Source organism: Microcaecilia unicolor, chromosome 2 (assembly GCF_901765095.1).
Source record: "Microcaecilia unicolor chromosome 2, aMicUni1.1, whole genome shotgun sequence".
Classification (NCBI taxonomy): Eukaryota; Metazoa; Chordata; class Amphibia; order Gymnophiona; family Siphonopidae; genus Microcaecilia; species Microcaecilia unicolor.
In genome coordinates, this window is record NC_044032.1 from 12815111 (window position 1) to 12842728 (window position 27618).

The following is a 27618-nucleotide window of genomic DNA, read 5'->3' on the forward strand; positions in this document are numbered from 1 at the left end:
AGTGGACTGCCTACGTGAACTCAACATCGTATCGATAACTCTGGACGAAAAACCTTTCTTCCTTAACCTGTGCCTCTCAAGAGCCAGGCCATAAGCGAGAACCGATCCGGATCTGGCATAACTATCGGTCCCTGACACAACACCCCTGAATCTGACAACGGCAGCGGATCCGCTATCGCCAACCGCACCAGATCTCCGTACCACGGTCGACGCGGCCAATTCGGGGCTAACAAAATCACTTGTCCGGGGTGCCGAGCGATGCGCTGAATCACCCGACCGACCAACGGCCATGGGGGAAACACATACAGCAACTCCTGCGGCCACGGCATTAGAAGCGCATCTATGCCTTCCGCTCGAGGATCCCTCCGGCGACTGAAAAACCTCTGAACCTGAGTATTGCGGGCCGTTGCCATGAGATCCATCACGGGAAGTCCCCAGACCGACACAATGCGATTGAACACCGGCCGATGAAGCGACCACTCTCCGGGGTCTAGAGCATGCCTGCTTAGGTAATCTGCCTCCACGTTGTCTACTCCAGCCACATGTGCCGCGGAGAGCACTAGAAGATGAACCTCCGCCCATTGACACAACAGCGCCGCCTCCTCCGCGACCGCCTGACTCTTTGTGCCCCCCTGACGGTTGACATAAGCCACGGTGGTGGCGTTGTCGCAAAACACCCGGACTGCTTTCCGCACCAGCACACTCTGAAACGCCTGAAGCGCTAGTCGAATGGCCCGGGTTTCCAAACGATTGATGGACCACTGAGCTTCTACCTGAGACCAGCGTCCTTGAGCTACCTGCCCGAGACAATGAGCTCCCCAGCCCTGAAGACTGGCGTCTGTGACGAGAACCACCCACTGCGGAGCCTCCAACGGCATTCCCTTTTCCAGATTGCCTGGATCTAGCCACCACTGGAGACTGAGGCGTGGGGTTACCGGCAGCTGAAGGCGTACATCCAACTCCTGCGACAGAGGCGCCCACCGACTGAGAAGAGCTGACTGCAACTGCCGCATATGCGCCCGGGCCCACGGAACTACCTCTATGGTGGCCGCCATCAACCCCAGGACTTGCAGGTACTCCCGGGCCGTGGGAGCCGCCTCCGACAGAAATAGCCGAATCTGACTCTGCAACTTGCGAATCCGGGGGCCCGGCAGAAAGACCCGACCGTTCCTGGTATCGAAAAGAACCCCCAGGTACTCCAACGACTGCGACGGCACCAGGTGACTCTTGCCGAAGTTCACTACCCAGCCCAGAGACTGAAGAAACTGCACCACTCGAGCAGTAGACTCCTCGCTCTCCGACTGGGAATTGGCCCGAATCAACCAATCGTCCAGATACGGGTGCACCAGAATACCCTGCTTCCGCAAGGCCGCCGCCACTACCACCATGATCTTGGAAAAGGTTCGAGGAGCCGTTGCTAATCCGAAAGGAAGAGCACAAAACTGAAAATGCTTCCCTAAAACCGCAAAGCGCAGAAATCGCTGATGAGCGGCCCGAATGGGGATGTGCAGATAAGCCTCCGTCAGATCCAAAGACGTGAGAAACTCCCCTTCCTGCACTGCGACAATGACCGACCTCAATGTCTCCATGCGGAAAGAGGGGACTCTGAGGGCTGCATTGACTGCCTTCAGATCTAAGATAGGCCGAAAGGCATCCTCCTTCTTTGGGACCACAAAATAGATTGAATAGCAGCCCAAGCGGCGCTGAGCGGCGGGAACCGGTACCACCGCCCCCAGACTGATCAGTCGCGCCAAAGTGTCTCGCACTGCTGCCCGCTTGAGCCTCGAATGACAAGGGGACTCCAGGAACCTTTCGGGAGGCGAGCCGTCGAACTCCAGAGCGTATCCGTCTCGCACCACTTCGAGAACCCACTGATCCGATGTGATTTGGGTCCAGTCCTGGTAAAACTGACTCAGCCGAGCCCCTACCCGAACCAGAGCCTGGACCCGCACACCTTCATTGCGAAGTACGCCCCGAAACCTGTCCTCCCGCGGAGAAATCACGCCCTCCGCGCCGATTCCCCCGAAAGGACTGTGTTCGCTGAAAGAACCGACCTCTAAAGGCCCCACTAGCCCTCCCGGGCCTATACCGGCGAGCCTCCTTAAACCGACCTCGGGAGGAAGTACCCCTAGACGCTGCCTTAGGACGAAAATCCGGAAGACGAGGGGCCTTGGCATCGCTGAGACCTTTCACCAACTTATCCAAATCCTCACCAAAAAGAATGGACCCCTTAAACGGAAGCGAACAAAGCTTAGCCTTGGAGGCCGCGTCTGCGACCCAACCTCGCAACCACAGTGCCCTACGTGCCCCCACCAGCATAGCCATATTCTTGGCCGAGGCACGGAGCAAATCATAAAGCGCATCAGACAAAAAGGACGATCCCATTTCCAATTTGGCTAATTCCTGTACCCCGGAGGTCCCCACCTCCACCGAATCATCCAGCAGTTTCTCGGCCCAACGGAAACACGCCCTCGCAACCAGCCCCCCACAAACCGAGGCCTGCAGGGCCAGGGCCGACAAATCAAAACTCCGCTTGAGGAAGGCCGTGGCTTTTGTAACAGCTGTCACCACCGCATCCACTGTGGGAGCCTTAAAGGAATCTCTATCTTCCTGTGGGAGCGGGTACAGTCTAGACATCGCTTTAAGACACTTTACAGGGAGAATCCGGCGAATGCCACTCTTGAAACACCATATCCCGGATGTCCTTATTCATGGGAAAGGACCTAGCCTGCCGCTGAATCCCCTTAACCAAGGGGTCCACCTGTCTAGCTTCCCCCAAAACCGCCTCTGGCTGTTCGAACTTGAGGGTGGAAGAAACCTGCTCAATGAGCTCCGCAAGCTCTTCCCTGTGAAAAATCCTCACTACAGAGGGATCCTCCCCAGGGACCACCAACTCCGGATCCTGAGGACCCTCAAACCCCTCAGGATCCGCGATATCACTCAAAGCACCTTCAGATCCTACAGGGGAGAATCCCTCCTCGTCGTCCCACTCAAAACGAGGCCTCTTAGTCAGTGCCGCACTAGCCCCCTCCCCTAAAGGTGGGGGTCCCGCCTACCAGGCTTGAAACAGGGTCCATACAAAATCCGGAGGAAAACCAACGCCTCCTGTACCCCCAGGCGCCACCTTCGGAGTCGATCCGGGAGCAGCAGGGCCAAAAACAGCTGATTCCGCGGGACGCGCGGAATCCAAAATGGCGGACGTTCCCGCCAAAACTAAATTCGTTGAAACCGGCCCTGCCGGTGCCCCTGCTGCCCCCGACACCCCCGAACTAGCTGGGACCTCCGCTATCAACATCGGGGGTGCCGCCATCGGCGAGGCCTGCTTCGGTTCGCCGCACAGCCGGCACTGACCTCCCGGCGCCTCTATACCTCGGCGCGAGCACGCGCGACAGCGGACAAATTTGCCTGCCATAACCTCGAAGCACACCACCCGCTGTGCTGACCAGCGCAAACACTCTCTCTCACCGCTTCCCCACAACAATTATCCGCTCTGCTCTCTCTCGCTAGTAATAGGAACGAACCTGCCGTCCGTTCCTATGTACACAAAGCTGCAGACGGCTCTTAAAGAGATATTACCCAATTTCTTTTTGGCAGCTGAAAAGTGGGGGGCTCTCAAGGCTACAATCATAGAAAGCAGCCGAGGCACAAAGCTGCCAGCGTCTCCAAAGAGAGCAGCACAGGGGGAGGGACCTGAACACAGGTGTAACACCCCAGGGGGGAAAACTGGGCCCCACCGGACCCAGGGCCCCGAAGCACTTTTTTTTTTTTTTTTTACCACGTACAGGGAATACTCCAAACCAATAAATATGGGAATAAGAGAAGAAACCCCTTAACTGTATAATCAAACTACCTCACCAGACTATTGAAGACTGCACAGGCTGTCCATCTACCTCTGCTGAGACTGAGAAAATACTGGCTAGTGGATGTACTGCACAGGTTATATATACAGTATTCAAAAGCTCAGTGTTTCTCAGTCTCCCTCTGCTGGTAGGAGGACATAACCCATGCGTCTTGACCGGTCTGGAGGGTCGTGGAGGAACCTATTTTTTCCAGAAATCATTTGGGACACTTTGCCAGGGGAATGGCGATGCATGAGGGTAACCTGCAAAGAGTGAATGATCTTGGTTTGTATCTCTTTCCTATATTTTATGATGATCTTTTCTTATTTTGTTATAAAGCATTCTGACCTTGTTGAAAAGAGGGGTATATCAATATTTTCAAACTATTAATTCAAGAAGTGGCAGCCTAGGAAATAGATTTGGGGGAAGCAATAAATGTGCGAGACTGGAGAAAGATTTTTCTTACAGCAGAGAAATGGTCGGTATGCTCATCCATCAAAGAAAATACCTTTAAATGTTCTTTATACATTGTATCTGGGGGGACAAGATGGCGTCGTGAGCGGACGTGCTGGAAGTGAGCTCTGACCCTTTCCTTCCAACTAAACAAATTCCTGGTGATATGCCGCATACTAAGCGTAAGGCGACGCTCCGAGGGATTCCCCTACCTTCGGGAACGTCCACACCGGTAGGACAAGGACTCGAGCGCTTCTTCCCCGCTCTTTCTCGTCGAGGCGGTGCGGATTCCTTCACGGAGGGAATTGGTGAAGCGATCCCCCCGCTGGAAGTTGAAATATCTCTTTCCCCGCCATGCTCGACACCTCCTCTGTGCCCTGCAACGATTGCCAGCCGTACGGGGTCTACCCTGGAGCCCGGAAGGGGCGATTCAGAGAGGCCCATAGGGGAACGCGGTAGAGCTGAGACAACAGCGATTGCAGGAAGAGACACAGAGGTAAATCTGGACAGGATTTGGCTGAAGCTTTTAGATATTGAGAAAGCCTTGGGACGCTCTTCAGAAGAGGTAAAATCTTTAAATTTACACGTGAAAGAAGTGAAAGACTCCCTGGATATGGCCAAGCAAGATTTTTCCACAAGAATTGAGGCCTTACAGAAAGAGACTAAGCAGACTGTAGATTTCAAGATGGCTGTGATTAAGGATAATTTGGATATTAGAAGGAAGATTGAACAAATGGAGAACTATAATAGGAGATTGAACTTACGTGTTTTAAATTTTCCTAGACTGTTGGGTGTATCTCCAATTGATATGTTTGTTAGATTCTTGAAAGAAAACTTGAATTATTCACAGGAAGTAGTTCCTCCACTAAATAAGATTTATTATATACCTAGCACAATGAAAAAGGTTGAAGGAGAGATTTCAAATAATTTACAAAATGTCACAGCTATTTTGGAGAAATCTATAGATGATGCAAGTGAAAGAGGGACACTGTTGGTGTCCTTTGTTTTTCAGCAAGACCTGAATGCAATTATAAGATTATATTTTAAATCACCTAATCATATTTTTGCAGGTCAAAAGATTTGGCTTTACCCCGATGTGACAAAATCAACTCAAGAAAAAAGAAAAATGTTTTCTCTATGAGGTCAAAAGTTGTAGATAAAGGGGGAACTTTCCTCTTGGCTTACCCGTGTAAATGTCTCATAAGGCTTAATCAGACAAAATATGTTTTTTATGTTCCTGATCAGCTTAAATCCTTTCTGGAAGTAGAACAGACTCAGAGTTAAAAGAAATGTAGAGAAATACGACTCCAATATGGATAAATTATTTGATAATTTGAATTTTGTTAAACTTCACTAATTCCTATTCCCCCCTTTTCTTCTTTTGCCTTATTTAAGCTTTGAGGTCTAAGTAAGCCAGACTGTATTGGATTGTAAGTTTGAAATGACTATATCTGTATGACTATTATGGCTGTGTTTAACTTGACAGTTTATTATACCTGTTAAAGTTTGCAAATAATAATAAAAATTATTAAACATACATTGTATCTTACTCTTCCGTGATTGCAAAAGATATTCCCAGATGTCTCCAACCTTTATTGGAGAGCTTGTGGTCAAGAAGGGACCTTTTGGCATATTTGGTGGAGCAGTGAAAATGTGATAGACATTTGGAGGGAAGTGGGCTCCTAATCTTCAGAAACTGACTGGACAACAGCTGAGAGTGACACTGCTACCTCATAAAATTGGGAAATAGAGGACAGTGATTAAGTGAGGCATTATGGAAGCGCAAAATGTCATAGCACAGAGATGGAAACAGGTGGAACAATACTGGGTGTGGGAGGAGGGGGGGAGGGTGTTAAGGAGGACAGTTAAACATAGGTTGTTGCATTGAATTGTGATGTCAAGTTTTTATTTTTCCTTTTGTGATGGTGGCTGATGGAGGCGTAGCCTAGTGGTTAGTACAGTGGACTTTGATCCTGGGGAACTGTATTGGGCAATCAAGCCATTGTGACATCACTGATGAGGTTGGCTCTTATTGGTGGAATGAGTGGAGGAGTAGCCTAGTGGTTAGTGCAGTGGACTTTGATCCTGGGGAACTGGGTTCAATTCCCACTGCAGCTCCTTGTGACTCTGGGCAAGTCACTTAACCCTCCATTGCCCCTGGTACAAAAAATAAGTACCTGAATATATGTAGACCGCTTTGAATGTAGTTGCAAAAACCTCAGAAAGGCAATATATCAAGTCCCATTTCCCTTTCCATAGAAAAATCTTCAATAAAAAGTATAATTTAAAAATGTTTTTAAAGCATATTGTATTACTGCAACACACAGAACTGAGGTTGTAATAGAATAAATCAATTCGTTAATCACTTATAACTATGACCAGGTACAATACGCAAGAGTACAATTGCAGAGGTGCTCTTACCGGAGACTGCCCTGCCATCTCTACACCAGCTTCCAGGAACTCATTGAAGTCCTGCCCATATTTTCCAGAGGCTTTTGCTAGGTCCTGAGGGGTTCCACGGGATGCCTGTACCAACTCATTGGCAGACTGATTCAAGCCAGCTGCTGCACGGTTCAGTTGACTTTGGGCCTCTTGGAAATTCTTAGTACTGGGAGGAAACTGAACCACAAAAAATAGATAATAAGGAAAGACAAATAAAGAACTAGAGTCAAAAAAAATAATAAATAAAAGAAGGAGAAAAGAAATAAGAAACAGAGAGAAGAATATAACAAGAGGATGGCAGATGGGGAGAAGGGAGAACAACGAAAAGTAGAAGACAGACAGGAAAGGGAAGCATGACAAAAAACGTGGAAGAAAAAAGTTGGCAGAAAGGAAGGGAATAGGCGACAGGAAAAAGGAGAATACAATTGGGTAGAGAAGGAGAAAGCATATGGACTAGAAAATCTGGAGACTCACTGAATCTGCCAACAACTTCTTACTGGCCTCCCCAATGGTTCGAATAGCAGCATCCACATCCCGTTGTCCAGGCAAGCAGTTCACACACCTGTTAAGGGCCTGCGATACTGCTTTGCCAACCTGGAATCAGAAGACAAAAAAATAATTTGCAAAACTAATAGAAAATGGCTCATTTTGAAGATCTGTTCACTTTTCAAAATCCCTACCTTGCAACAGAAAATTGTCTTACACTGTCAATTCCTGTTTTACTCATTCTCAACCCAGTGCTTCTCAATCTAGTTTTTGGAGCACACCCAGGAGGCAGAGCATGCTAGTGCTGTCCAATTCGGTCAAAAAGCATAAATTAGGTGTGTTATATTTATGTGAACCTCTGATCTGAATATCGTATTGGCCTACTATGTACAACTGTAAAATAGACATACAAGACAAACAGAGATAGTTAATAGTTTAACAACAAATTTCACCTTAATTCTTGCTCAATTCAAAACTATAACTGTAATAAGAACAACTCTTATTGTGAGCATCCAGACTTATATAAATGTCAAAAAGGAAAGTTAAGTCGGGTCCTATGTCTTCCAATTTTTATTAAGAAAAATCAATTTGTCCACTCTGGCCAGCCTCAAACAACTGCATCTTGCAACTGTAATTTGTCCAGCATCAGAAAATATTCTTGCCAAGGACACAGAAGTCACTGGGATACACAGAAGCCTCCGTCCAAGCCGGTTCAGTAGAGGCAATTTCTCTTGCCTTTGCTGCCAGAAACTAAAAATGTCACCGCCCATTTCCAATGGACCTTCGTGTTTACAGAACGGAAGTTCTGTACTGCATATGATTTGAGTATTGCTGTCATAGTCTGATTACTATGGAAGTTTGGCTTTCTTAGCTACAACATTGATCTCTTCCACTCTTTCCCAGAAACTGCGCTTGTCATAACCATTTTCATCTCCACCACCTCCCGCAGGAGGGCGTTCCAAGTATCCACCACTCTCTCCATGAAAAAATACTTCCTGACATTTTTTTTTTTTAGTCTGCCCCCTTCAACCTCATTTCATGTGCTCTAGTCCTACTGCCTTTCCGTCTCCGGGAAAGGTTTGTTTGCGGATTAATACCTTTCAACTATTTGAACTTCTGTATCATATCACCTCTGTTTCTCTTTTCCTCCAGGGTATAAATGTTCAGGTCAGCAAGTCTCTCCTCATATGTCTTGTAACGCAAATCCCATACCATTCTCGTAGCTTTTCTTTGCACCGCTTCAATTCTTTTTACATCTGGCATCCAAAACTGAACGCAATACTCCAGCTGGGGCCTCACCAACAACTTGTACAGGGGCATCAACACCTCCTTTCTTCTTCTGGTCACACCTCTCTCTATACAGCCTAGCAACCAGCTACGGCCACCGCCTTGTCACACTGTTTTGTCACCTTCTGATCCTCAGATACTATCACCCCAAGATCCCTCTCCCTGTCTGTGCATATCAGCTTCTCACCGCCTAAAACATACATCTCCCTTGGATTTCTACTCCCTACATGCATCACTCTGCAATTCTTTGCACTGAATTTTAATTGCCAAACATTAGACCATTCTTCTAGCTTCTGCAGATCCGTTTTCATGTTTTCCACTCCCTCCGGTGTGTCCACTCTGTTACAAATTTGGTATCATCCGCAAAAAGGCAAACTTTACCTTCTAACCCTTCGGCAATGTCACTCACAAATATATTGAACAGAATCGGCTCCAGCACTGATCCCTGAGGCACTCCACTACTCACCTTTCCCTCATCTGAGTGAATTCCATTAACCACCACCCTCTGGCGTCTGTCCGTCAACCAGTTCCTAATCCAGTTCACCACGTTGGGTCCTATCTTCAGTCTATCAAGTTTATTCAAGAGCCTCCTGTGGGGAACCGTGTCAAAAGCTTTGCTGAAATTTAAATAGATTACATCTATAGCATGTCCTTGATTCAATTCTCTGGTCACCCAGTCAAATAATTTAATGAGATTCGTTTCATACAATTTACCTCTGGTACAACCATGTTGTCTGGGATCTTGCAACTTATCAGCTTCCAGGAAATTCACTATCCTTTCCTTCAGCATCGCTTCCATTACTTTTCCAATAACTGAAGTGAGGCTTACCGGCCTGTAGTTTCCAGCTTCTTCTCTGTCACCACTTTTGTGAAGAGGGACCACATCTGCTCTTCTTCAATCCCATGGAACCTCTCCCGTCTCCAAGGATTTATTAACCAAATCTTTAAGAAGACCCGCCAGAGCCTCTCTGAGCTCCCTCAATATCCTGGGGTGGATCCCATCCGGTCCCATGGCTTTGTCCACCTTTAGATTTTCAAGTTGTTCGTACACACTCTCTTCTGTGAACGGTGCTATATCCGCTCCATTCTCATATGTACTTTTGCCAGTCAATCGTGGTCCTTATCCAGGATTTTCTTCAGTGAAAACACTGCTGCTGACAATGATGTAAGAGAAATACAGATGCAACGGTGGTGACTGCTGGGGTGGAAGAGAGGGATGTGCCATAGACCTGCAACATTTGCACTTGGGGTCGATGACAGGAGCAGGGACTAGTTAGGGAGACTAAGTATTAGACCAACTCTCCCCAACCCACCATATACATGTTAAGAAAAGCACAACGGTGCTGTCTGTCAAGACACACCTCCCGTTCTTGGTGACACACTGGTTGAGAACCACTGCTCTAGGGTACACATATTAACACCTAAGCCTCATCTCACATGGCTTGTGGTTATCTTTTTTGGAAAGCCTCTATCCTACCCTTTTCTGTCTGGAGGAAATGCCCCAGAACTGAATAGAAAATTACAATATTGTAAATACCACAGGACGCTATTCCTCCTCTTAATAAGATTTATTATTACTACTACTACTACTATTTAGCATTTCTATAGCGCTACAAAGCGTACGCAGCGCTGCACAAACATATAAGAAAGACAGTCCCTGCTCAAAGACTAAGAATCCCTGGGAAAAAAAAGGAAGGAGAAGGTGGCGAGGATACAAATATTGATGTGAATAATATTTCTGCTATTTTGGAACAATCAATAGAAAAGACTACTGAGAGAGCTACGCTTCGTTTCCTTCGTGTTTATTTTAGATACTCAAACGTGTTTTTTGGAGGAAAAAAATTCAAGAACGGAGAAAATTGTTTTTGGCTATGAGACAAGAAACATTGAATTTAGGGGGAACATTTTTTCATGCTTATCCATGTAAATGCTTGGTCTGATATGGAGAGACAAAATATACTTTTTACTCCCCAGAGCAAGTAAAAGCTTTTCTTGATTTAAAAAAGATAACATAACAATAATGTTGGAAATAGAAGAATAGGATAGGTAATCACATGTAGCCTTTATGTTTCAACTTTTTTATTGATGACATTCAGAACAGAGCAAAATTCGCCCTTTCCTCTCTGAACACACCACCCGAACTCTCGTCCACGCTCTCATTACCTCTCGCCTGGACTACTGCAACTTACTCCTCACCGGCCTCCCACTTAGCCATCTATCCCCCCTTCAATCTGTTCAGAACTCTGCAGCACGTCTCATATTCCGCCAAAACCGATTTACTCATATCACCCCTCTCCTCAGGTCACTTCACTGGCTTCCGATCAGATACCGCATTCAATTCAAGCTTCTCCTTCTTACCTACAAATGCATTCAGTCTGCTGCCCCTCACTATCTTTCTACCCTCATCTCCCCTTAGGTTCCCGCCCGTAACCTCCGTTCACAGGATAAATCCCTCCTCTCAGTACCCTTCTCCACCACCGCCAACTCCAGGCTCTGCTCATTCTGCCTCGCCTCACCCTATGCTTGGAACAACCTTCCTGAACCCTTACGCCAAGCCCCCTCCCTGCCCGTCTTCAAGTCTTTGCTTAAAGCCCACCTCTTCAATGCTGCGTTCGGCACCTAACCCTTACCGTTCAGTGAATCCAGACTGCCCCAATTTGACTGCCCCTATCGGACCGACCGTTCACTTGTCTATTAGATTGTAAGCTCTTTGAGCAGGGACTGTCTCTCTTTGTTAAATTGTACAGCGCTGCGTAACCCTAGTAGCGCTCTAGAAATGTTAAGTAGTAGTAGTAAATAACTTAAGTACTTCCAACCATACAAAGGTACAGATATTCATAATAGGAGATTATTCTTATTCCACCATCATCAATTTTTTCTCCCCCCCCCCCCGCCTCAATATAAATCCCCACCCCTCCCTTTCTTCTGTTATGTAAACTTTATTAACAGTTGGACCCGTCATATGATTGGCTAACCTCTGGCATGTTTTATTTAATAAAGAAACCCTTATTACTGTTGCTTATATTTTTCACATGTAGCCTTTATGTTTGTTCTTATTGCTATATATACAATTGATATATGTATTAGAATAATAATCTCCTATGATTTAGTCACGCTTCCTAAGTGATGGTAGTCTAAGAAAGTTGATTTGCCTTTATGATGTTTCATTTTATTTGTTTTTGTTTCCTACTGTGTATCTGAATAACAAGAGTTATGTCTTGTACAAAAATTTGTAAACTGATTATAAGAAGAAAAAAAAAGAACATTACAATATTGTAGAGATGTCACCAACAGCCTATAGGGAGGCACGGCTGTCTCTCTTTTCTGCTAGTTCTCTCTCTTTCTCGCACCTTGACCACTGCTTTATCAAAATGTTTCGCTACTTTTGAGATCAACAAACCCAACTGCCTCACGATCTCTGCCATGGTAGATTCACATCAACTTCTCACACCCCCCAAATGTCTATGTATGTTTGATCTTGGATGAACAGACGCCTTACCTGGGCAAGTCTTTGCTGGCTCTCAGGATCTCCTGGCTTGCCTACAGCCCTCTTTGCTTCTTCAATCAAGTTGCCTGCTTTGTCCATCACATCGTTGGCGCACTCCAGCATTGCGTTCTGTACTTGTGGATCAGAAGTGTTGGCAGCAACACCCCGAGCAGCCTGGCTCAGAGCACGTAAAGCCTGGGCCACATCCCGTGCAGCAATCCCTAAAGATTACAAAGGAAATGAATAGTTAAGACAGAGGACTTACAGAACAGCAGTGTCTCACGAATGGTATTAAGGACCAAGTTCGTGACCAGCCTTAGGGAGTTGTTCTTTTCCTCCATACCTGTATAGTTTTCATTGCCCTGTGTCACCTCTCCCAGCAGTTGGGCAATAGCCGAGCTGACAGCCTTTGTACTGTTCCCCAGGTCCTGGGCACATTTTTCCATCTGTAGAAGACAGGACAGAATCACGTGCTGTAACTGTTACATTTGTATTCTAACATACTGCTTGTGTACGGACCCTGTTGTGTAATACTGCACCACTTCTATTACTAGAATGAATTACTAATAGTAGGTAGGAGCTTGACAAGGTAAATTTATTTATTGCATTTGTATCCCACATTTTCCCACCTTTTTGCGGGTTCAGTGTGGCTTACAATATGAGTTAAATGTTGGAAATACAATTTGTTACAGATTGGTTATGGATTACATTTTGCATAATTATGCGAAACAACTGAAGTGTTGTTGGGAGTGTAACAATGGAGCACAAACATTGAAACATTGGAAGGAAACAATGGGAGCTTAGAGGGCGATAAGAAGGCATAAAGACATATGATATATATCTTTCTGTGATTGAAGGTATGAATGATGTGATATTACGGGAATGAGAGTTCCGAGGTGAATGTGTGATGCATTCGTGAATAGTAGGTGTGGACTTTATGTGTTTTGGTTCTTTCCGTAAATCTTTTCGAAAAGATGGGTCTTCAATGATCTGCGGAAGGAAGCTTGCTCGTTGATTGTTCTTAAGTTATGTGGCAGTGTATTCCAATACTGCGTGCTCATGTGAGAAAAGGTTGATGCATGTAGCATTTTGTATTTCACGCCTTTGCAATTGGGGAAGTGGAGGTTTAAGAAGGTTCGGGATGATCTTTTGGCGTTTCTGGGTGGTAGGTCTATTAACTCAGACATGTAGGCTGGGGCTTCGTCGTGAATGATTTTGTGGACTAATGTGCATACTTTAAAAGTGATGCGTTCCTTTAGTGGAAGCCAGTGTAGTTTCTCTCGTAATGGTTTTGCACTCTCATATTTTGGCTTTCCAAAGATGAGTCTGGCTGCCGTATTCTGGGCTGTTTGAAGTTTTCTCAGTGTTTGTTCTTTGCAACCTGCGTATAGTGAGTTGCAGTAATCCAGATGGCTGAGCACAAGGGATTGTACTAGGCTGCAAAAGACGGATCTTGGGAAGTATGGTCTTATCCTTTTAAGTTTCCACATGCTGTAGAACATCTTTTTAGTTGTGTTGTTAGCATGAGTATCGAGCGTTAGGTGGCGGTCGATAGTGACTCCAAGGATCTTTAGCGTTTCTGAGATTTGAAGGTTCAGGTTTGGTGTGTTTATAGCTGTGAATTCTTTTGTGTTATATTGGGAGGTGAGTATTAGGCATTGAGTTTTTTCTGCGTTTAATTTCAGATGGAATGCATCTGCCCATGTGTTCATGATGTGTAGACTTTGATTGATTTCGTTGAGGATTTCGTTAATGTCTTGTTTGAAGGGGATGTATATTGTCACATCATCAGCGTATATATATGGGTTGAGGTTATGGTTTGATAGGAGTTTTGCCAGCAAGATCATCATTAGGTTGAAGATGGTTGGTGAGAGAGGTGATCCCTGTGGAACTCCACATTCAGGTGTCCATGCCTTAGACGTGGTCGAATTTGATGTGACTTGATACGAACATTGGGTTAGGAACCCTTCGAACCAATTCAAATACATTTCCAACAAAGGTAAAATACTTTCAGATTGACTTAGTTGTTTTTATAGCGGTAATTTCTGAAAGATCAGATAGTACAATTTGTGGTGAAAGTTAACAATGACAGACTATTTTTTATTGCAAAATATGGTGTAATTTATTTTATCGCATTTGTATCCCACATTTTCCCACCTATTTGCAGGATCAATGTGACTTATACAGTACCGTAAAGGCTTTTGCCTAGTCCGGTAGAGAAACAAATACAAGGTGATATTGTAGTCGAATAAAGGTACATGTTTATTTATTTATAGTACTACTATTTACTACTATTTAGCATTTCTATAGCGCTACAAAGCATATGCAGCACTGTACACCATATACGAAAAATCAATGAAGTAAAGAGATTAACGAGTAACAGCAAAGGAGAGGAAAAAGAGAAAGAGTAATAGAGTTCAATATGTGTACCAGGTACAATGGGGTTTGATGAGAGGAAGGTTATATAGCGTCCATTACGAGCTTTGGTTTTGCTGTGTTGCCGAGTGTAGGTATCTATGTTGGGTCGGTGTTGTATGCCTTTTTGAATAGGTAGGTTTTCAGTGATTTCCTGAAATTTAGGTGGTCATAGGTTGTTTTCACAGCTTTTGGCAATGCGTTCCATAGTTGTGTGCTTATATAGGAGAAGCTGGATGCTTAGGTTGCTTTGTATGTGAGTCCTTTGCAATTTGGGTAGTGGAGGTTTAGGTATGTTCAAATTGAACTAGATATGTTTCTGATTGGTAGGTAAATGAGGTTTGTCATATATCCTGGGACTTGGCCGTAGATAATTTTGTGGACCAGGGTGCAGATTTTGAAGGTGATACATTCTTTGATTGGAAGCCAGTGCAGTTTTGCCCGGAGGTGTTTGACACTTTCGAATCGTGATTTACCAAATATCAGCCTGGCTGCTGTGTTTTGAGCGGTCTGAAGTTTGTCAGTTGTTCTTTGCATCCCGCATAAATTCCGTTGCAATAGTCTATATGGCTTAGTACCATTGACTGTACAAGGTTGTGAAATATTTCCCTCGGGAAGAAAGGTTTTACGCGTTTAAGTTTCCACATTGAGTGGAACATTTTCTTTGGAGTTCACTTGGCTCTCGAATGTGAGGTTGCGGTTGATTGTAACGCCGAGTATTTTCAGACTGTCTGAGATAGGGAGGGTGTGGTCTGGGGTGACTAAGGTTGTGGGTTTGTATTTTTTGCGTTGAGATGAGAGGATGAGGCAGTGTGTTTTTTCAGTGTTCAGTTTCAGTTGTAAAGAATTTGCCCATGAGTCCATGGTGTTCAGACCGCGTTTGATTTCATTGTTCATTTCTGTTAGATCATGTCTGAAGGGAATGTATATTGTGACATTGTCTGTGTAGATGAATGGGTTGAGGGCCTTGCTTTGAATGGTAATGGTATATTTAGTGTTCACAGAGAAGAGAGAACTTTGACTGAAAAGCAAAGGCATCAAAGAAATGCAGCATGAGATACCCTGAAACATTAGAACCAGGAAATGCAGAATATGAGGTCTGTTTATTATAAAGCAATAGTTGGAATCTGTGAATTTTTAACCCAAATCTTACTTTTCATACAGAATTGCTACAGAATGGCATAATTAAAGCCTTTAATTACCCCAATCAGAGCATATTCAAGCACTCTGTAGAACCTCGAAGGATAGACACAGGAAATTAGAAAAATACCTTGCCTTGTAACAATATAATGATAGTTCACTTATGAGATACTAAACGTTTCACATAATGATTCAGGAGAAAGGAGAGAGGCTACCTACAGACGTGCAAAAAGCAGCAAAAGGAAGATCTCAATCAAGTCACTAGCGTCCCACAAGATGCAAACTACAGAAAATTTCTCTGGAATACTGAAAGCTTACTTTCACAGGATAGTGCTATAGACAAAATGATTGAGATGATTATACTAATTTACCATGCTCTCGAATTCAGCATTTCCCAACTGAGCAAGTCCACTTGCATGTTTTCAGCACCTACTGTATGAGCTATAGAGGATAAAAATATGGAGGATTTTTCTCAACAGAACAGCATTTCTGCCTCCTATACTGGGTCAGAAATATTGGCTCTGGCCCTTTTCCTTAGCTAGGGCCAAGACCACTGCCTCAAGTTGCAGAAGTCTTTATAAGGTAGTCTCTATTGCAACTCTTTTTCCATCCCCTTTATCATTTTGGTCGCTCTTCTTTGAACCTTTTCTAATTCCGTTATATCTTTTTTGAGATACAGCAACCAGAGCTAAATGAAATACTCGAGGTGTGGACGCACCATGGAGCGCTACAAAGCGATACAAAGGCATTACAGTATCTTCGGTCTTATTCACCATCCCTTTCCTAATAATTCCTAGCATCCTGTTTGCTTTTTTGGCCACCGCCGCACACTCAGCAGAAGATTATTGAGCGCTGCCCCCCCCCCCCCCCCCCCAAGGTGGACCCTAGCATCAGGTGACTGTGATTCGGATTATTCTTTCCAATGTGCATCACCTTGCATTTGTCCACATTAAATTTCATCTGCCATATGCCTAGTCTTCCAATTTCCTAAGCTATTCCTGCAATATTTCACAGTCCGCAAGTGTTTTAACAACCTTGAATAGTTTTGTATCATCTGCAAATTTGATTACCTCATTGGTCATTCCAATTTCCAGATCGTTAAACAGTGATATGTTAAACAGTACCAGTCTCAATTCAGATCCCTGCGCCACTCCACTGTTCACCCTCCTTCAATTGAGAGAAATGACCATTTAACCCTACCCTCTGTTGTCTGTCCAATAACCAATTCCTAATCCACACCAGAACCTTGCTTCCTATCACATGACTCTTTAATTTTCTCAAGAGTCTCTCATGAGGAATTTTGTCAAAAGCTTTCCAAAAATCTAAATACACTACATCAACCGGCTCACCTTTATCTACATGGTTATTCATGCCTTCAAAGAAATGAAGCAAATTGGTGAGGTAAGACTTCCCTTGGCTGAACCCATGTTGACTCTGTCCCATTAAATCATGTTTGTCTAAGTGTTCTGTAATTTTATTCTTTATAATAGAGAAATGCACTTCCTGAAATACCCAATACTCAACTGTTCTGTCACAGTTGCTATTGCAGAAACATGGTTCAGTGACTCTCATGACTGGGATGCGACCCATACCAGGTTAAAATCTTTTTAGGAAGGATAGCGAGAGCCAAAGATGTGGAGGAGTGGTGCTGTATGTTAAAACTAATATCAGAGTGGTTGAAAGGCAGGGGACCTACTTGTAGCCACACGGGTGTTATCTACAGATATCTGGTACAAATAGAGAAGCTGGACAAGGATCTGATAGAAGATATTCATAAGTTTGGTGTAAAAGGTGTGGTGCTGTTGCTGGGAGATTTTAACTTGCCTGATGTGGATTGGAATGTCTTATCACGGCAGAATTGGAAAGAAGTACAGAGATCGTGGATGCATGTCAAAGTGCCTTCCTCAGACAAATGGTGACGGAACCCACGAGGGAAGAGTGGACACTGGATCTAGTGCTCGCAAATGGAGGCAGTGTTTCCATTGTCCAGGTGTGTGCCCCACCTAGGCAATTGTGATCATCACACAATATGATTTGATAGAAGAGTGAAAGCTGTGTGCAGCCGCACAAAACTCAAAGTACTAGATTTCAGATGGGCTGATTTTGGTAAAACGGGGGAATACCTGAAAAAGGAGCTGAAGGAACAAAAGTCTTATGCAGCAAAGTGGCATCGATTTTCCATTTGGTGCAGTAAACATTCTCTTAATACTGTTAATTGTTCCATTTCTCAATTATTAGAATATCTGTTGCATCTATCGAACAGTGGTTTAGCACATCCCTCACTCAAAGTGCGTTTAGTTGCACTTTCCTTATTTCACGATGCTATTTATGACTTATCTGTTGTTCAACATCCTGTCACAAAGCAATTTCTATGGGGTGTTCTTCATGTGAAACCTCCATATCGTCCTCCAGTTGTAGCATGGGACCTCACTTTAGTAATATCAGCTCTCATACGTCCACCCTTCGAGCTTATGAAGCCTGCACAGTTGCAACATGTTGCTTGTAAAACTTTATTTTTAATAGCAATCACCTCTGCTTGCAGAATAGGCGATCTTCAAGTATTAGTGTATTATCCTCCATACACACAAATTCTCCATGATAAGGTTCTGCTTCGTACTCATCTTAAGTTCCTCCCTAAAGTGGATTTGTCTTTTCATTTGAACCAAACAATTGTTCTGCCAGTTTTTTGTCCCCCCTCCTCATACCACTGAGGAACAAAGGCTTCATCATGCCTTGGACTGTGCTACAGCTTTACAAATGCATTTAGCTCCCACGACCTGTGATAATCAACCGTCTCAACTCTTTTTATCACTGTGTAATTCTCATCAGTCTCAACCAGTGTCACTGTTGTGGCCGTGCCCTTATGTTCAGACCTACTGTTTCTCTGTATCTAGCTCTGTGACCTCTCCAGTCTGCTTCATTTCCTGTTGGAATAAGCCATGAAGATTATGTTAAATGGTAACTAATAAAACCTTTAGTTATAAGAAGCCTGGTGTTGGTGAACATTTGTGGAAGGGGAAGAGGAGGCAGAGAACTCCCCTGTGTTTGAGGCAGAGTCCTGGTGAATTACTGAGAAGTGTGGAGCCCAACCGTGACTGTGTGTGAAGGAAGCTAAGCAGGGTCAGCCCTGGCCAGAGTTTGGAAGGGTGACCAGCTCACAAAGTGGTGGCAGTGGTGGGATCTGCAATGAACTTCCACGTGGGAGAGGAGAGCTCTTGGTAAAGCGGAGGTGGTTCCAGATCGGACCAGACGAGGGGCTGAAGTGAGATGGAGGTGTCCTTGGAGGTTCCAGAGGCCCGTATTCCAGAAGCCCGTTGAGGGGGCCAACGCTAGCAAAGGCACTTTACTCAGCTACCCCAGGTAAAGGGTACCTAGGGGGGAGGCGAGGGTGGATTCGTAAGATCTGGAGGCTTGGGAGTGGCTGTAGGAGATGGAGGAGGCCACAGGGAGGTGCAGCGCAAGTGTGGGGTCAGGAGAGTAAATAGGCCACACTTGGATTTGTTTTTGTGATTATAGGCTGCACCCCATCGGACGGCCAGGAAGGATGGAGGCCAGAGAAGCCGGAGGCAGTTCAAGCCGGAGAGGAGAAGGCCAGGGCTTCAGGAGCACTTGCCTGAGTCGATTGCCGATGGAAAAGATCTAACAAAGATGGACATTGAGAAACAGGTTTTGGGGACTTGCAGGGGATGAGGGTCAGAATGGACCTGCTGCAGGGAGCCAGCCTGGGGGGGGGGGGGGGGGGTTGTGCAGGGGATAAGGGTCAGAAAGGACCTGCTGCAGAGCGCCAGGAATCATCAGGTGATCCCTTTCTAGGCGGGATCGTGGTGAGATCGGATGCCCTAGGAGGTAGGAGATGGTTTGCAGTTAGGCAGTTCAGGTCCCCGAGAATGTGGGGAAGGGCCAAGCCATGTGAGGTGCTAAGAGGAAGATAAGGGACCTAGGCGAGCTAGGTGACCCCTCCCTCAGAGGGATCATGGTAAAGGCGGGCACCCAAGAGGTAGGAGGGGGCTGCAGGGGATGAAGGTCAGATAGGGCCGGCTGCAGTGAGAGCCCCTCGGGGCCTAGTGAAAGGGGAAGGCCCCAGCCATGTGAAGTGCTAAGAGGGGGATGAGGAGCCTAGATGGGGTGGTGAGGCCCAGGGATAGAACAGGGATGAGCCTAGAAAAGAGTATGCCCTCTTTGAAGAATTGCTGCTCCTCAGTGGAAAAGACTTAAAGGGTTGCTGAGGTAGAGCAGCAATTAGCTTAAGGGTGGGGGTATGTGAAGAGTTAAGGGGCTGTCCTATCCTGGGTAGGCCACTAGATGGCGATGTTCCCATAGAAATGGGGGGAAAATGTCCAGGATGAGTCAGTAGAGGGAACCAGTAGGGGAATGTCTAGGTGGAGGTTGCTAGGACCAAGGAGAGTCCTGGGCTGGAATAAGGTGTAGGTGGTTGTGGGCTGGGTCCTGCCGGGAATTAGGGGGAAGAGCCTGAAGGGGTGGATAAGCTAATTAACCACCATATACCTGCCCGTGGGGTGAAAGAGAAGGGAGGAGCTGGAGACCTGGCAGCTGGAAGAAGAAGATCCCCTTGAAGGTACTGGCTGAACTCTGTGGACTTTTGGAAGCTCTCTGCTGAAAAGGTGACAGCTGCACTGCCCTCTGAGAAAGAAAAGTAAATGCTTTTGTTTGGCTGTTTGAACTGTGAAAGTTTGAGGAACTGCTTTAAATGTTTGAACTGAAGAAGAAATGTTTAAGTTAATGAAGGAATAAGCCATAAAGATTACGTTAAATGGCAACTAATAAAACCTTTAGTTATAAGAAGCCTGGTGTTGGTGAACATCTGTGGAAGGTGAAGAGGAGGCAGAGAACTCCCCTGTGTTTGAGGCAGAGTCCTGGTAAATTACCAAGAAGTGTAGAGCCCAACCGTGACTGTGTGTGAAGGAAGCTAAGCAGGGTGACCAGCTCACAATATATATAGAAAAAGAAAACAGAATAGAAGCAAAATAGCTTCAGTGACATGACAAGCTGGATAACAAAGCATATATCCTGATCAGTAACAGACTACTGAAATAAACCAGGCTAATTAACTTGTACTGGCATGTTAGAGAGACGGCATTCACAAAATGTCAGGTTCATTCCACAGTAGCTGAGTTAGACTCATCCATAAATGAGAATCCACACTGTTCCAAATATTCTTTAAGAATGTCTGAATCCTCAAATAATTTATTTTTTTTTTGTGTGCAGGGTTATCTTTGTTGTCACAGGAAAAAAAGTCTTGGCAGGCTACGATGCTTTTAAGGAGTGGACTCAAAGCTAGCAATTGCTTCTGTCTAGCAATGGTGTTTTTATGTAGGTCCAGCACAATAATATGACCTTCATATTTCAAAGGTGCCTTAGCTTTGGCAGACTAAAGGATTTGGATAGTGTGTTGATATTGTAACAGCTTCGCTATTATTGGGTGAGGCCTCATGGCGTCTTGTGTTATGAAAGATGGTGACCTATGAGCCCGTTCAAACTCTAATGGCAACGAAAGGGAGAGCTGTAAGGCATGCAACCAACAGGAGAGGAACTGAAACAAGCCGGGTCTTTCGCATTTTTCAGATAGTCCAAGTATTTTAATATTATTTCTTCTCAACCTATTATTAAGGTCTTTCAGGTCACGTTCGAGATTATATATTTTCCTGGACATTTTCGGAATTGTCTGTAGTTGATTATCATGAGAACTGAGGCAATTTTCTGTCTGCTCGCGGTGACTTGAGTGAGAGGAGAGTTGCTGTTTAATTGTAATTACTTCTTCTTTGAGTTTGGAAAGTGCTTCTCTGTTATCCTTAAGTCTTTGACTGTAGAAGCTCCTGCAGACATCTGGCCAGCGGTACTTCGTCCGATGCATCCATCCTGGATTTGCAGGGGGATAGGGGTTTTTGTTTGGAATGCTTAACGCCTTGATTCTGAGCTTGAGGATCATGCTTATTATGTTTAGTGGAAGCTATAGTTCTATCTGATAGTGAAGATGCAGAGAAAAATCGGGTTTGGTGTGTATGATGAAGGTAATTAGGAGAGCGGGAAGCAGAGCATCCATCTTGCCCAAGGCTCATAAACGCTGGCTTAAATTGCTGCATCTTTATTTCTTTTGTCTTTTTTTATAATACACTTTATTTGCAGGATGTCAAACCCCAGGGAGAAGAGACTAACAAAATTGACCATAAAGACACTGCTCCCCTTCCTCCAGCTATACTACCACTTAGCTGGGATCACCAGTACTTCAGATGGTTCCCAGGACTTCCACCAGCTTCACAAAAAACTACACGGGTTGCCCATCTACCATCTGCTGGAGACAGAGAAAAACTGAGAAGTTACAGCTTTCTGGTGCCCTATACAAGGCAGGCTAGAGGACAATAAAGAGATGTTAGAAGTAATCTGTTCAGACTTTAGCTGTTCTGCCAGCTAACTCTGCTTGAAATTAAGAAATGTCTGTAGGAAGCTGAAGAGGAGAAAATGCCTTGCAATGCAGCAGTAATCAATGCCTTCCCAATTTCACCATGTCTGGCCCACAACCCTTATGAAGGTTAGAATCTTGCCATGGCAAAGCCCCTCCAAGCATCTATCCTATGGCTCTGTATCTGCACCCTTCTCCTCCACTGCTAACTCCAGACTCTGTGCCTTTTATCTTGCTGCACCATATGCCTGGAATAGACTTCCTGAGCCGGTACGTCAAGCTCCATCTCTGACCGTCTTCAAATCTAAGCTAAAAGCCCACCTTTTTGATGCTGCTTTTAACTCCTAACCCTTGCTCACGTTCAGAACCCCTATTTTATCATCCTCATTTTAATATTCCCTTATCTCGTGTTTGTCCTAATTAGATTGTAAGCTCTGTCGAGCAGGGACTGTCTCTTCATGTTCAAGTGTACAGCGCTGCGTACGTCTAGTAGCGCTATACAAATGATAAGTAGTAGTAGTCTGTATTATGCCACAATAGGTAAAAAGGAGCAAGGATAACTTTAGAATGCTGAAAATTTTTAAACAGCAATACCATGATGTAAATGTATAGACAGATAAACAGATATAGATATAAATTAGATTTTCAAAAGATATACACCTTAACATAATACCTCCACTTCTGTTTTGTTTTTTATTCATCAAGTACGCCACTGGTAGTCTCCATAGATGCAATTTACCTGGAGCTGTTTTACTTTTGGATAGGTTAAGTCACTCACTTTCAATAAAAACAGGTTACATTTGTCACAGGAGGAGGATCTTACTCACCGTTTCCCCAGGAAGAGGCTTTAATTTGCCCTCTCTGGCAGCAGTCTTTGCCTCCTGTAGGTCTTGTTCAAGGTTACGGATTAAGTTCAAAGCAGAGTCAATCTCTAGGGGGCCACATGCTTCTTGAGCCTAAAAGGGCAAAATACATAACAGTTTATGAGAACCAGCATCTGTTTTGTACGACCAGCATCTATACCCTGTCAATAACTTCAGCAGAAGTTTCAAATAGCTGTATAATGGTCTCAAATTAAGTACCAACATGCTTGAACAATCCAGGGCTGCCCTGGTGACCCTGCTGCAAAGTGCTCTCAATTGTCACGAGAAAGGCTCCAGAGTCATGGTCTTTGCTTAAGGATGACACCTGTGACCCAAAAATACAGGGTTCCAGGGCAAACCCTAGAACAAGGATTTCAGCCCAGGACTGTCACTAGAATGACTACAATGTTATGTTGGGAAGTTGATATAAAATAGGGTAGTGGTTTCCAAATGTATCAAGAAAGGGATCGTGTACGTCATTTGAAATTACTGACTGGATGACCTGGGGGGGGGGGGGGGTGGCTTTGGAATCATCTTGTGTCGCTGCACGTCTTTGACCTGGAAGGCAGAGGCGGTTTCTAGTATCCAAACATTCTAGGACCAATGTAAAGCGAAGTTACTTAACTGTAGCAGGTGTTCTTCGAGGACAGCAGGCATATATTCTTAAACATGGGTGACATCATCCACGGAGCACGGTGTGTGAACACTGCCATAATGCATTGTCACTTTAAAACGTTAAGGCAGTGCCCCCACCTCGCATGCGCAGGTGCCTTCCTGCCTGATATTTGAGCACAGGAGCAGCAGAGTAATACTAAAGCTACAACTCCAAGGGGAGAACACCTGCTATAGGTAAATAACTTTGCTTTTAGGGTTATGGGACTTGATATACTGCCTTTCTTTGGTGCAATCAAAGAAGTTTACAATTATTATATGCAAGTACTTTCTCTGTCCCTAGTGGGTTCACAATCTAAGTATTGTACCTGGGACAATGGAGAGTTAAATGACTTGGCAGCAGCAGGAACTGAACCCAATTCTCCACGTTCTCAGCCTACTACACTAACCACTCCTCCGCTCCACAAGCAGGCATAATATTCTCACATGTGGGACTCACTAGTTGCCAGGCTCACAATATAAATGAAACCTGGCAAATAACTGGAACGTGTGCCTGGCGGAAAGAAAAGGCCAGAGAGCAGAGTTGACTTAGAAGTAGTAAAAAGATTCTGCAGGACTGTTTGTCTAAACCGGTTATCCTACCTAGAATGCTGCTCCACACAGTAGTGAGCAGTGAAGATGTAGACAGAAGACAACTACTAGATGTACGCAGCGCTCTGCACATTATATGCCGGTACTTTCTCTGTCCCTAGAGGGCTCACAATCTGGTTTTCTACCTGGGACAACGGAAGGTTACAAGGTCACAAGGAGCTACAGTGGGAATTGAACCCAGGTTCCCAGAATCAAAGTCCACTGCACTAACCATTAGGACAGTCCTCCACTCCAAGAGCTTGACTGGTACGGGCTTTTTCTCTTCCTTTGTTATCCATAACCAGATGAGCTTGTCTTGGGTTTTGAACTTGTAAACCTTCTGGTGATGGAGCATTGGTGTTTTCTGTGTACTGTCACACCTACACAGAAGACCGAGTTGCCGCCTTGCAAATTTTTTTCAATGGAGGCAGAACAGAAATGGGATACTGAAGCCGCCATGGCTCTTACATTCAAGCTCATTTTCAAAGCACTTAGCCTCCCAAAGTTCCATAGAAACCTATGGAACTTAGCCTCCCAAAGTGCTTTGAAAATATGCCTAATTGTGAGCAGAGACATAGAAATAAAGGGTCAGCACAACCTGAACATATGTATAGGAGATACAGTCAGCCAGCCAAGTAGAGATAGTACATTTGGTGATGAGAATCCCTAATCTGGATGGGAATACCTAATCTGTTCAGGTCGAAGGATACAAAAAGCTGGGAGGACTTCCTATGCTCCAGATAATATGCTAGAGCACACTTGCAGTTTAAGGTATGCAGTGCTGCTTCTCCAGAATGAGCATGTGGCTTTGGGAATAAAGACAGGTAGTACAATGGACTGATTGAGATAGAATTCTGATACTACTATAGGGAGGAATTTTGGGTGGGTTCATGGTAGAACCTGGTGTAAAGGTAGATCTGCATAAGGGCTTGAAGTTCGCTCACCCTTCTGACAGAAGTAAATGCCATTAAGAATAATACTTCATACATGAGTAACTTAAGGGAACAGGAATGGAGTGGTTTAGATGGAGGTTTCATGAGAGCTGTGAGGATGACATTGAAATCCCAAGTCACCGGAGGTGGTTTGATAGAAGGCTTGGTATGAAATAAATCTTTCATGAATCTATCAACGGATGAACAGAAACTGGCTTATCAACTCTAGAGTGAAAAATGCTAATGGCACTCAAGTGTACTCTGACTTTTAGTTTTGAGGCCCGAATCAGAAAGATGGAGGAGGTACTCCATAAGGGAAGGACGAGAGCACCTAGCAGGGTAGAGGACTCTGGCTGTACACCAGAGGGAAAATCTTCTCCATTTGAAATGGTAACACTTCTGTGTAGAAGATTTCCTAGAGGCCAATAGTATTCTAGAAACTCCTTCTGGAAGGTTTAAGGAATGTAAGTCTATGTCATGAAAAACTAAGCTGTCAGGGCTAGAGAGCGGGAGTCTGGATGGAGGAGGGATCCCTCGTTCTGTGTTATTAGGGTTGGAAAAGGATCTAATCTCAAAGGCTCCTCAGATGATAAGCCTAGGAGAAGAGGGAAAGAGATTTAACGTGGCCAGTAGGGAGCAATTAGAATCATGGTCCATTGGTGTCAACACAGTTCGAGAAGAGTTTTCCCTATGAGAGGTAGTGGGGGAATACCAAATACGTCAAGGCCAGTAAGGAGCAACTAGAATCATGTTTTTTTTTGGTCTCGACTGTGTTTGAGAAGCATTTTCTCGATTAGGGGCAGCAGGAGAAAAGCGTAGAGAAGATCCTTCCCCAGTAAAGTAGGAAGGCATCGAGGGCTACACGATTGGGAGCGCAGTCTGGAACAGAATTGGGGACATTTGTTGTTCTGAGAAGCAAACAGGTCTATCTTGGTTCCTGCCTGCTTGTTCAGATAATACATGGCCACTGGAATGTCTATGCAGACTAGAATTACCTGGTTGAGAATTTGATCCTGGAAGGTCTTGAGAGAATTCCAGACCAGAGAGCTGCACAGGAACAGGGTTAGTGGGATCCCCTCCAGGTCCTGCGGGGATACAGGTCCTGCGGGGGATCCCGCAGGGGTGAGCGCAGGTCCTGCAGGGGATCCCGCGGGGATGGGTAGAGGTCCTGCGGGGGATCCCGCGGGGATGGCGCAAGTCCTGCAGGGGATCCCACAAGTGTAGTGCCAGACCAGACTACCTATCCTTTCCTTGTGCCACGGCAATTATAAGAGCACTAAAACAATAAAGGATATTGTTGATAGCACTGAAATTCACATTAGCACAGAGAGGGGAAGTTATCAACATGGGCTACTGTTGAATTATTTTAACACAGGGGACGGGCCATTTGTGGTGGCAGTCAAATTCAAGATGGCAGTTCCTGCCAAAATCAACACCACCACCACTGACTCTTCACCATCACTGCTTGTCTCTGATGCTGATAGAGGTCTATAAAATAATGAGTGGAGTTGAACGGGTAGATGTGAAGCGTCTGTTTACGCTTTCCAAAAATACTAGGACTAGGGGGCATGCGATGAAGCTACAATGTAGTAAATTTAAAACGAATCGGCGAAAGATTTTCTTCACTCAACGTGTAATTCAACTCTGGAATTCGATGCCAAAGAATGTGGTAAAGGCAGTTAGCTTAGCGGAGTTTAAAAAAGGTTTGGACGGCTTCCTATTAAATGGACTTGGGGAAAATCCACTATTTCTGGGATAAGCAGTATAAAATGTTTTGTACTTTTTTTGGATCTTGCCAGGTATTTGTGGCCTGGATGCTGGGCTTGATGGACCTTTGGTCTTTCCCAACGTATGCAAGCATAAGTACATAAGTATTGCCATACTGGGAAAGGGAATGAGAAATTTGCTGACAGGGAGCTGCAAAGGGCATTTACAGGCCCACTTTGAGGTTAGTGTTTTTCTGTCTCTACCTGCTAGTAGGAACACAGAGCCTGGTCGTCTGAACTGGTCTGGAAGAATGCTAAGGAATACCAACGTTTACCAAAATTTGTTATACCACCCTATTTAGTATGCAAGTCTACGTGGTTACCATTATAGTAATAAAAAAACAGAATTCAAGAAAAGAACGCTATCTAATAATATGAAAGGCACATTTACTTAAGATACACATACACACTTAAAGTGTATGAATAGTAACTTGTTGCAATGCCTCTCTTTCTCTCTGCTTTGACCTCTCCCACCCATCAACCAGAAAAAAAAAAAAAAAAAAAGATGATAAAATGTAATCTCCTTGATTCAATCCAAAAGCCAGTTTGAAAGAAAAAAGTTTTTAGAGATGAGCGAAATTGTCCGTAGGATGCTACTGAACACAGTGGCGGAGGAGACCTTTCCATACAGCTGGTGCCAGAAAGAGAAAAGCTGACTTCTGGGTGGATTTCCAGTTTGTCCAGCCCGAGATCTTTAAGGGAACACTAAAATCTGATAGGAACATAGGGAATAGTTAAAGCTGCCAAGTAATCTGGTTTGTTAATGTGAAGGGCTTTGTGTGTCAGTGTTAAAAATTTACATTTGATCCTATATTCAATTGGTAGCCAATGTAGATGAATTAACAGAG

At 44.7% G+C, this 27618-nt stretch overlaps 1 protein-coding gene across 2 annotated transcripts in view; it reads right to left on the minus strand.

Moving 5' to 3' along the window:
* Positions 1 to 27618, minus strand: part of TLN1 (talin 1) — a 407659-nt gene that overhangs the window by 104352 nt on the left and 275689 nt on the right. For both annotated transcript variants that reach the window (XM_030192770.1, XM_030192769.1), the window contains 5 exons: positions 22795 to 22923; positions 12338 to 12440; positions 12007 to 12215; positions 7209 to 7328; positions 6714 to 6911 (listed from right to left, as the gene is read on the minus strand). In XM_030192770.1, the coding sequence (XP_030048630.1) occupies positions 6714 to 6911; positions 7209 to 7328; positions 12007 to 12215; positions 12338 to 12440; positions 22795 to 22923 (759 nt within the window). The remainder of the gene's footprint in view (positions 1 to 6713; positions 6912 to 7208; positions 7329 to 12006; positions 12216 to 12337; positions 12441 to 22794; positions 22924 to 27618) is intronic.